The sequence below is a fragment of the Thermobia domestica genome, chromosome 3 (assembly GCF_964235325.1).
Source record: "Thermobia domestica chromosome 3, izTheDome1.hap1.1, whole genome shotgun sequence".
NCBI classification, from domain to species: Eukaryota; Metazoa; Arthropoda; class Insecta; order Zygentoma; family Lepismatidae; genus Thermobia; species Thermobia domestica.
Window position 1 is genome coordinate 4,045,301 of NC_137456.1, and position 12,273 is coordinate 4,057,573.

Below are 12,273 nucleotides of genomic sequence, written 5' to 3' on the forward strand. Positions count from 1 at the left end.
TCAGTTTCCTGAAACCACGAAGGGGCTAAAGTCTTTTTGAGACAGAGGAACTATCTGCATTACTAGACCCAATGGCACATGTAATGCAACAATTTGTGAGTGGGACGAACCTATCCTCCTCGGCAGGAGTAGAACATAAAACGTGTGTACAAGATTCGTGCGAAAGACCATCATGAGCCACCAAATCCCACGATTTGACCACAACTCGTCACCTGAGAACTCGAAACATGGTTTACCTATCTCATGTTACTGCACGAGTACTACTGAGCATAACAGTACATGTAACTGACTCATTTGGCAGGGGACGAACCCCTCCTTCCCCGGCAGGAGTTAGTTAAGCTTAAGAGAAAGATTCACAGCATTAAATTCACTGACGTTACAGCCAGTCTAAAGAGTGATAGATGCTCAGTATGTCTTCTCCAAGCACTATTATTTTCTACTTCCTTGACTGGATATTTGCTTTTTCTTAATTGAAGTACTACCGCAACTCTAATAATGTTGGGTCAATATGGAAATTTCGTGGATCACACCGAAAATCGAATCCGTAACCACGCACACCAAAGGAAGGCGCACTAAACATCCAACTACGAAAGAGCACGAATTTACGGTGATATCAGTAGTGAATTTTACAAGTGAAATTTTTAGTTATGGATTCAGAAGTAAAAATCTCAAAAAAGCTCACAGCAAAATTATCTATATCAAATCAATCTATCCAAATCATTTAGAATGGACAGTAAAATTTTAAAAACAAGAACAGAAAAATAATGGAGTCTCTTGTCAAGAAATAATTTTGGCTTCCACTTCGATCAAGTGGAATGGAAGAATAAATCACAGATGAATTTCTGAGCTGTACTGCAAAATAAATAGGAAAAGTACTGGGAAGTGCAGAGTACGCATGTCTATAGTAAAACAGACGAAAATTAGGTTAGCTGCAGATAAAGAAACAAGAGTCGTCAAAGAAAATAAAATTGAATTTATATTTGAAAAACATAAAAAAGATCTACTGGATATAACCTGGTAAGTTTTGATTCAGCTGGGTCAGCGAGTTTAAGCCATCGAGTGAATCAGAATGTGGAAATATTAGTGGAATACAATATATGGAACAAGTTTCTGAAAATGAAGGGGAAAAAAAATCCTAATATCACGAAGGGGTAGTAGAAAGTAAACAAAATACAAGCTGTTTGATTTGAAATTTAAATTATATGGGCGCATGAGAGGACTGTTCAAAATAACAAAAACTTGGCCACTCACCAATGAATCCTCCCTTAGGAAGCCTAAATATTTTTCATGTGTTTCGGAACAAGCTGGTTCCGTTTTCAGTGGCAAGGTAACACGGATAAAAAAGGATAGGAGATAAAAGGTGTAAAACAAAGAATAAATGCCACTATATAAATGTAACGTAAAGAATGGATCCTGAAATGTCACGAGCACAGCACAGCGCAAAAGAGTAAGCTGAATCGAAGAAGGTGCGATGTCTATGTTACGTCACTATTGCCAGATTCAAAATAAGCATCACAGGTAGGTAACCAGATTCTATCAACGTTGCCAATATCCAGATTTAAAGATTATTTATATTTATGAATAAAGAGCGATTCTTTAACTTTCCGTTGTTTCTTTGTTTCTGCTGAATCGATTACATTAACCTGTTTTATATTATGTGTATGTTGTTTTAAATGAAGCACCAATCTCGACATGCTCCCTTCTTGTGACTTTATTTATTTATTTATTTATTGTCTAATATGTTCTTTAATTCGGGTGTTAATATTGTGTTTCGTTTGGCCTATATATGAGGAATCACATTCGCATTGAACGCGATAAATGCCTGACTTACTTACTGGATCAACAAAATAACTTTTAAATCCGGTAAGATGTTTTTCTAGACTTTTCGGGGGGATACTAGAAGCTGATATGTTATGCTTTGCAAGAATACGTTGAATTTTTGTCGATAATTGTCTATTTGATTTGAGTTCAAAGTTCGCAAAGAAATAGGTAGTCTTAATTAGTTTTGAAGGGCATATAAAAATCTCGGCAGATAATGTTAGGAACCAAATATCTGTAGATGGCACAAAGATCTACAACAGACACTGTGAAAGGACATGTGTATATTGTATGTATGTATGTATGTATAAATTAGACATTATTACTGAAGCTTACATAAAGAGAAGCTAATATAAAATATAAACAGACTGAAGCAGAAACAGATTCGTTATGATGAGTTAAAAGATCACACAAATAGTGTTAAGCTATTTTATGAAACAGGACAAAAGTGGAGAGATACCTTCGATAACATCCCAGCTGGAAGGAACTGGTTGCGTGAGTGCAGGAAGTTGCGAAGGAGGTCCATACATTCGAACGTTCGTCCTATGCGTATCCCAACTAGCAATAGAGGAACCATCTGCAGACCTGTAGCTAGAGGCAGCCGTTGAGAAGTACGTGCTCTTTTTAGACATTGCAGAGTAGAAGCTGTCTAATCGAGGACGCCCAATTTCATCATCAGATAACGTGGTCTCCACATCACCTCCAATGGAGCATTCTAAAATGGAGCCAGTTTCGTCGCCACTGCTGATCACAGAACACATCGACTGTGACGAGATGGAGCCGATGCGATCGCTTCGGAAGTTGTGACTGTTGCTCAAATCTTCGTGGTAGCTCATACTTCGGTAAGTGCCGTTCCCTGTTGGATTCATCATCAGCCCGTTGATGGTCTGCGTATTACTTCGGGTGATGGGCTTGTTACGCAGAACTGAATGCTCCTTTTTCGCCGCTTTGTACCCTGATAATGGTTTAAACGATAAACGCCCTTTGTAGGTTCTCAGTCCTATAAAAGAAAGAGTGTGTCATTATTTACATGTTTCTCACAGAATTATTTAAGTTACTACATTCTATAGAATACTAGCCATGGGTTAGCTGAAAATCATTGAACGATCTTAAGAATAAAACAACACACAAACTTCTAACATACACATTTTCATGAAATTCCGTTTACTTATGTCTAAGTAACCTGTCACACAGTCACTATGTCAACGCGAATAAAACGAACGCGAAGTAATAGAACATTTACACAGTAGAAAACGTGATTCGGGTTAGGAAGTAAGATTTCTGGGCTTTTAGCAACTTTGACCATGTTAACCCAGCACGTCAACCCGTGAGGGATGACGTCCCTCGGCCGAACACACTATCTGCGGAAGGAAGGAAGGACTGGGGAAGGAAGTGGTATGAGACCTACCTGTTAGGTATCATCCCGGTATTTGGTTGGTGTGAATGAAGAATCCACGAAAAATGTCATTCAGGATGGCTGGCCTAAAAAAAAAAAAAAAAAACCTATTCCTTTTTTCCCATCGAGTGCCCCATCGGTCCGAACACGGGACCGTTTGCACGAGAGGAAAACGAGAAATTCTTTACAGTTTACACGTTCTTTATGGTGAGGAAACTATGGACTACAGTACAGTGAGTAGATGGGCAAAAAGATAGATCGACCATTACGATGTGACAGACCAATGCCTGTGATAGATTGAGAACATCGACAGCAAATGGACGAGTTTATAGTTAATGACAATTATTTCACTAGGATTATATTTTCCCGCAGTTACCATATATAACAGAATATTTATTTATTTATTTATTAGGGCCGGATTTAAGGAAGGTGCAGCCCCTCGTTGTAAATTTACACTATCTAAAATGAGAAGCTAACACTGAAAATGTTTCGGGTACAAAACCTCGACGCCTAAAACATCGCGGCCCAAAATCTCGCCTGGCCAAAACTTCGCCGCCCAAAACCTCGCGGGTCTAAATCTCGCCGGGCCAAAACCTCGCTTTCCAAAATCTCGCCTGGCCAAAACTTCGCCGCCCAAAACCTCGCGGGTCTAAATCTCGCCGGGCCAAAACCTCGCTTTCCAAAATCTCGCCAGGCCGAAACCTCACCTTGCGAAAACCTCGCGTCCCAAAATCTCTTGCCAAAACCTCGCGTTTCTGATTTCTGGACACAGAATCTCGCCTGGTCTAAACTACGCGGGACATAATCTTGCCTGGGAAGAAATGTCGTCAGTATAAAACCTCGCCACGACGATATTAAAATAATGACAAGAAAATATTCTAACGCATGGAGGAGGATATATATAAAAATAAATAAAACTTAATAACTCTTGAAGCAACATAATAATCTCAATCGAATTTGCCAGACAGATCAGGTTACTGTCTGGGATGGTTTTTATCATTTCACTTTGATGGGAAGGCGGAGGGAAAGGGGGGAAACATATAGAAATACATAAAAATTAAGTTGGCTGCGTTTGTGACTTAATAATTCTTGAATCACCCGACCTGTCTCTATCAAATTTTCAATATAGATGGAGTTTGAGCCTGGCATGGCTTTTATTTCACTTTGACGGCGACCTTAGGAAATTCTAACAAAATCGAATAATATTTATGAAAGTATGAAATAATATGTGAGTTTTTACGTCCCTCGATTATGTCCCGTAGGTTAAAGGAGACGTAGATGATAAGGATGAAGGAAATGATGGAATGAAGAAAGTGGGGAAAAAATGGGAATACCCCAAGAAAGCCCACACACGTTGTTTTATATTATTATTATTATTATTATTATTATTATTATTATTATTATTATTATTATTATTATTATTATTTGTAATATGGAATTGCATATTAAGAAACTCATTGGGTAAATTTTAAGAAAAGGTTTCATTCCGCAAATTTTTGGCCAAGCGAGATTTTGGTCCGCGAGGTTTTGACCAGGCGAGATTTTGGCTCACGGGGTTTTGGGCGGCGAGGTTTTGGTCACGCAAGATTTTGGGCGGCGAGGTTTTGGCCACGCGAGGTTTAAGACGGCGAAGTTTTGTCCACGTGAGGTTTTGGCCCGGCGGGATTTTAGCCCGCGAGGTTTCAGGCGGCGAGGTTTTGGGCACGCGAGGTTTCGGCCTGGCGAGATTTTGTCCCGCGAGGTTATGGGCGACGAGGGTTTGGCCACGCAACATTTTGGGAGGCGAGGTTTTGGCCACGCGAGGTTTTGGCCCGCGATGTTTCGGCCGCGAGATTTTGTCCGTATCCCCTGAAAACAGCAACACTTTCCGAAACTTTATGCATCATGTTTCCGTTTGGAGCTTAAAAGAAAGCAGTTTTGTGAAAGCAATAGTTCAAGTCGATTTTCTGAAGACTGAAGGAAAAGGATTTGCCAAGCAAAACAATATTTCTTATTCACACCACAGATGCCTAGAAGCATTTTTAAAAATCAAATTTAATTTAAATGTAGTGGTAGTTATTTGTGCACCCCCGTGTGAAAATCCTGGATCCGGTCCTATATATACAGATATATAAAACTGTACAGCATTGCCTAACCGAAGTTGGACGTTGGCGTCCCCCCGTAGTGATGGGGAAATCCTAATTGATCCCTGCCACTGGCCATTCAAATGTTATCTACAGTTCAACCAGCAAACAGAGATATGTTAGTGTTTGGTGATATTACTCCGACTCGTCCTGTTATCCTGTGTTGTTTTGTGGGCTCTGCGAGTGTGGAAGGAGAAATTGTCACTGCAGGTCTCTAGCGCCGGAGTAGTTCACGGCCAGGTTAAGGAGCTCCTACTGTATTTTGAACTGTTTTATTTGTAGTTTGTAATAATAATAATAATAATAATATATTTATTATTTATTTATTATGAGAAATTGCGACCACAGCCGAAGCCATAATGGTCATATATACAATTATATACAATGGAATATTACAGGAAAAAATACAACAAAACAAAAAATAAATAAATAAATAAATAAATAAAATACATGAAATCATGACAATCAAGAAAAGCAAAGGAAAAAACATTAACACAAGTTTAATTCAAACTAAATTACAAAATAAAATTACAAACATATCCTCATTTCAATAAAGATTCAATCAAGTAAGATGTATTACTAAAAATTTACATAAGTAGATTATGAAATAAACAAACTTAAAAAAAAAATTAAAACACATGAACAAATATACACCATATGGGTAAAAAAAAGAAAATTCAATAGACAATATACAAAAAAGGGTTAAATTAGGTATTTTAATTAAATATAACAATCCAAAAACTGTTTTCTAAGCGCCAAAAAATTCGAATCAAAAAAATCAATTTTGAGTGACTTTTTGTTTATGTTGTCAACATAAATAAATAATGGCGAACCAACTAAATTACTATTACACAATATAGGACGGTAAAGCCTAGATTTATACAAGGGAACTTTAATAAACAAATATTCAATTAAGTTCAGTTTCGCATGTATTATATCATGAATAAATTTAATTTGCCTTAAATTACGACGAACTTCGAGAGCAAGTAAATCCAATCTAGCGAGAATCACCCTATTGGGCAGATCATATAGTTTAAATTTATATTTTAACCAGGCCAGGAAGGAAACCTGGACTGACTCCAAAACTTGAGTAATACTAATGAGGTTACGGTTCCAAATCAAGCAAGCAAATTCCAAATGGGAACGTACATATGCACAATATAAAATTTTGCAAGTTGTAATATCCTTAAAATCTCTAGCAGCCCATTTGATGAGTCCCAAATTCCTTCTAGCCTTGAAAACCATGGTTGAAACATGATGGTCAAAAAGTAATTTAGAATCAATCATAACACCTAAATCTTTGTTAATTGAAACAGGCTGTATTCTATACTGATTTATTGAATAAGAAAAATACGATATATTCGTTTTCCTGGAGAACGCTATACTTTTTGTTTTATTCATGTTTAATGGAAGTAAATTTTGTACAGACCATTGGTAAACTGAGGTAATATCAGCTTGTAATTTAAGGTGATCCTGTTTACAAGTTATTTCAGAAAATATCTTGAGATCATCAGCGTACAGTAAAAAAGGACATTTCAAATAATTACCAATATCATTCACATATATTAAAAATAATAATGGACCCAAATTGGATCCTTGAGGAACACCCGAAGAAATCTTGAAAACAGATGACTTAGAACCCATATATCTAACTACGAATTTACGATCAAACAAGTAAGAAGCGAACCAGTGAATCAAGGATTTGGAAATTTCAAAGAAATGAAGTTTATTAAGAAGCTTATGATGGGATATTTTATCGAAGGCTTTAGCAAAATCAAAATAAATAGTATCAACTTGACCACGTTTATATACAACAGGAGAAACCAAGGTCAGAAATAATAATAATAATCTTCCTGAAATCACGATCCTTCACGAACCAGAAGGTAGAAACAGCAGTGTCTGGCTCTAAGGACAAGACGTGGTATCGACGTGAAACATAGGACTTGCAGGAAGCTAGTGGCAGACAATCCCAACACAAGGGGTTATACTTTGAATGTTAACTAACTAACTGTACTGTAATAAATACAAGTACTGTGTGCCATAATATTGCAAGACTTGTGACTCAGCTTTGAACTATACATAATATTTTTATGCTAATAATGTTTGTTACCTGGACAAATTTGCATTAATTTTCTTAAAATTGTAGTGATGTAATTCATATGAGAAATCCATTTTAAACGCTTTATCTATAATTATACCTAAATATTTCACTTTATATTCAGTAACAAAAGAATTAAAATTCCATTTTTCAGTATTTTGACAATAATGCAATTTTAATGTCGTGTGTTCTGGCTGTCCTGTTCAAGTTGGTGAAAACATTATATACCGGTTTTATTTCAGTACTTAATATTAATTTATGGTTATTACGCCATTGTTCTACCTTTTTCAATTCTGATTTAGTTTTTATGAAGCCTTCTAATTCTCAGATGCAAGGTTCTTTTTATTATTAATAATATGGTATGCACAACTTCAAGTGTAATATCCTATTTTAAATACCGTTCATAACACAGCTTGCGATTTAACGGACGTCCAATTTCACGGACACCATTTCGCCACAGCTAGGCCGTAAATGGTTGGTTATACAGTATATGATTTTGAGTAGACTATAAAAGTAAAATAAAATACCATGACTCGTTACCTATTAATCTGGCAACACTCCAAATGGTAAACCTTTGTCCTCCTATAGATCTCAAGCGTTCACTCTCTATGTCAATATCAGCCAGAAGACCCCAACCAACAGAAAGGAAGGAAAACACAGTCTGCAATTACAAAAACAGTATTAGATAGATTTTCTACAGATTTTATGTAATATGTAAGACTGTCAAATACACAAGCAAATACATCATTGCGAACAACCTCATCTTATGAAATTATAAAATGGCAGATTTTTTAATTATTATTTCAACCAAAAAAACCTAACTCACGATGACATCGCTAGAGAACTAGTATTGCAAAGATGGCTAAAGGGAAGAGATCTAACAGAGCAGCGATTATCAAGTATGCATCCCCCCTCATAAAACATGAAATATTATGTTTCAAAGGAGTTTTCGCGAACAGTTCGACATCCAGTGGCCCCTCCAAATAAAATCATCCACAGACTGTATAAAAAATTCTGCGCAAAGGAACAACACTAGAACCGAACCGTCATCGACAGAAACCTGCATTCGCCGCTGAACATCTAAGTGGTAAGAGCTGCAATACAGAGTGTTCCGGAAAACCTGATAGAAAGGAAGCAGTGCAACTGGGAATATCCAGACGCTCTATTCAACGAATTCTGAAAACTTATCTTCATAGGGTGTATGTATCCATAAAAGATCACCATTGCAGGAACTCACATATGACTACAAGCAGCAGAGACTAAATTTTGTTCGTTGGGATGAGGGTAAGCAACTAACAACGTTTCGTTTTCTGATGAGGCGCACTTTCATTTGGATGTTGTTGTTAACAAAATGTGCTTTGGGTTTATGAGAATCTGATATTGTTTCATGAAAAATAATATGCTCCAAGCATTATAGTGTGGGTCACAGTTTCAAAGCACGGGCTGACTGGTCTTTTCCTCACGAAAATGGTAAACAGTGTGCGTTATTTGACCATGCTATGTAGTAACGTTTCCACAGCTGCTTGCTTCTGCTTATTTATCTACTTCCCGTCCCGCCCTTCCCTCCCCTGCCCTTGATTAATTTCACACTTCTTGCAATGAATTTTGTACGAGTATGGTGAATTGGGACGCGTTTGAAATGGGGGCTGGCCATCGAGACGTTAGCATAAACGACAGTAACTTCATTCATTTATCTTGTGGTCCAAATAAATGACAACGTTGAATTTTCATGTAACATTGAGTGCATAAAGTGCGTACAGCCCAAACGGCTCATCTAATTTGAAAAAATCCTTCTCTTCAGATTGAAAACATCATATTTGGAGACGCATCCTCTTACATTTTGTTGTAACTCTCATAACAAAGTTACCCTATGTCAGGGGACTTTTGACGCACCTTGTATATAATATTCGCTTCCAGAATTTAAATCATAATCACAACAACTATAGATTAATATTTTTAATAATCAATACTATTAGTTATTAGAAACAATGATTAAACACGACCATACATTTCATGTACTAAGCAATTAAAATAATTTACCTTAATATTTTCAATCCCAGATAATCATTACAGCTAAGTAGTGCAGAGATAAAAACCATCAATTTATGTTACCGTATTAATACATAAAGTGCGACAAATATCTTAGATTATCACAATTATGCCTACTTTTTGCAGAGAAACCGCAACTTTGTGGTACTCCTATAGCAGGATTTAATCTTAAGCCATGTGAGTGTGTTAACACATCGTGTCTGTGGACATATTGGAATTTTCCACTTTCTCCCCGCGTTTTCATCTGCATTAATTGATTGTCAATTGGGCTATTTGTTACAGTTACGAAAGAGGCCAATGGATTGAATTTCTTGCGCAAACAAAGACTACCAAACTATAAACTCACAACAAGACGTAAATCGGGGGAGAGGGGGAGAAAAAGTAACTGAAAACCTCGGGGAAACACACGAGATAGAAAATTTCCAGAGAGCAACACTAAAATAATACATAGCACTATAACAGAAGCTAGAACATCTTTCGTTACACAACTACGACTATTAGGCGGACATAAAAGTTCTCTGAAGTCTAAATATTTTACGAGAAAATACCGAATACTCAACGGACGATACAAATAGGTCAGATGAGAGTGTTCGATACACCAATGAGCCAGAAGCATTTCATATCAGACTGTAATGTGACAAATACTGATTACAACTCCCATTAATGCAATTTCAGACAGCAGAGTTTATTTTCTTTCGGTTGGTTTTAACCCGTTTGTCAGTAATCTAGTTTCCGCCGATGGAAAACATAAGAGGCAGAGATCGGAGCAAGGGAGAATGCTCCCATGCAAATCCTGCCAAGACAACGTGTTTGGCTGTAATATCAACATGTTTGTTTATTAGAGTATCGACACGCCCAAGCATCCAGCAGATATCGAAGACAAAGCTGTATTGCTGTAGTAGATATTTTACCAGAATGTTCCGTACGAGTGTGTGCTCACTAAGTACATTCTGTAGGCTTACAAGAACAATTTGAAAGCTAAGGAAAAGCTGAAGCACATGGTCAAAGAGAAGCCTGATGACTTTCTTCAGGATCTCCACTAATTCTTTCATAGATCACCTGTAATTATTTTAACCTCTTTTGGGATAATTGTTTGCTATAATACTAAATCTAAAAACATATAACTGTCTTTCGGTTATGCCTTTGACGGTAAGATATATCGAAATTGAATTCTCTGTTATATCTGATATCTAATAGATCTAATATATCTGATATCTAAGAGATAACTTTAATCTCATATGCTTCTAGTTAGTATCTAACAACAAGAGTATCGAATAGAAAGTTTTATAACCACGATGTTATTAGAGGAAATTGTAGAACTTACCTGAGATTTTGTTTCCACACGAACCAAATCCATTGGAGCAGTTTTTCCTTTGATAATATTCAATGTGGATATCAACACTGGATTCTGATCATACGGCTCTCTGGAAAAGTTAAACAGTTTTGTTACCTAAACTTTTTCCTAACGCATAAGTAACTATTCTAGATACATATCATATTATGCTTTATTTTCCTTTTTTAATGATAAACCGTAGGTACTCATAAATCATTACATCGACTGAATATGCTCCGTGATGTGAGAGCAGGTACATGGTGAACCAGTGAGAGCAGAGAATCTACTAAAATACTATCGAATTCCTTTGTTCGCTATGATTAATTAAAACTACACTTACAAAGTGCTACTCAGCGAATTTATACTTACTATATTGCCTTATTGTTAAGAGGTCCCATCACGGCGAAATTCAAATACCGCTAATTTTACAGTAATTATGTGATATCTTCAAATAGATAAAAGATAATCGGAAAGTGGAACAAGATCGCCCTAGACACCGTTATCATGACTCACTTATCTGCTTTCAATTTCCAGCTATTTAGAAAATCGGCATTTATTTTCGCGTTTCTAAATGACTGCAAACTGAAAGCTACTAGTGATTCGTGATAACGGTAGTTCATGCAAAATAATATTGTCTAGGGCGATCTTGTTCCACATTTTGATTATCTTTTATCTATTTGAAGATATCACATAATTACTGTAAAATTAGCGGTATTTTAATTTCGCAGTAATAAGATCTCTTAATACTTGGGCGTGGAAAGACTATGAACAGCGTTCATTTACATTTGAAAAAGAAAATAAATTAAATCTTTGTTTCGGCATAGTTTTACGTCCCACGACTATGCCGGCTAGACTAAAGGAGACTGTAATGATGAGAAATGAAGGAAAATGGTGGAATGAAGAAAGTGGGAGGAAACGAGAACCGCGAGAAAACCCACGCACACAGTGTTTGTCCACCACAAAGCTCACTTGGCGCGAGTTGGGATCGAAGAAGGACCCCATGCACCAGAGATGAACACACTACCACTGAGCCATAGCGGTCCCGTTTCATTTACGTTTGGGTACACTAGGTAGGTAGATATATTTCTCCTATGAAATAAACCATACAAGGTAGATAAAAGCAATTTTTTTTACTGGATATCACAAGTGACTACTAGAGACCTACACAATATCCTAATACAAAGTGATATGGTGAAATTATGTAGCACTGCAAATATCGTGAAAACTAGTTGTCCAAGATAGTTGTCAAAAAGTATTGGAAAGACCTTCATCCAGCAATGAATCGACAATTGTTGATAATGGTTTCAAATAATAAATAACACTCACCATTTCACTCATATGATCCCAGTTCTCATTCTTGATATCTCATACGTGTGCGTGTGTGTTTATGTCTGGGTATACAAATGGCTCTGCGAACTCAAAATATTTTAACAACCGATTCTAGCGAGTCCCCGTG

The 12,273-nt window shown here is 36.8% G+C and overlaps 1 protein-coding gene across 1 annotated transcript in view; it reads right to left on the reverse strand.

Moving 5' to 3' along the window:
- LOC145682384 (sphingosine kinase 1-like) overlaps positions 1 to 12,273 on the reverse strand; it is a 256,589-nt gene that overhangs the window by 15,145 nt on the left and 229,171 nt on the right. Inside the window, exons 4-6 of the mRNA XM_081753978.1 lie at positions 10,809 to 10,908; positions 7,976 to 8,096; positions 2,279 to 2,818 (exon numbers count right to left, since the gene is read on the reverse strand). Of these exons, the coding sequence (XP_081610104.1) occupies positions 2,279 to 2,818; positions 7,976 to 8,096; positions 10,809 to 10,908 (761 nt within the window). The remainder of the gene's footprint in view (positions 1 to 2,278; positions 2,819 to 7,975; positions 8,097 to 10,808; positions 10,909 to 12,273) is intronic.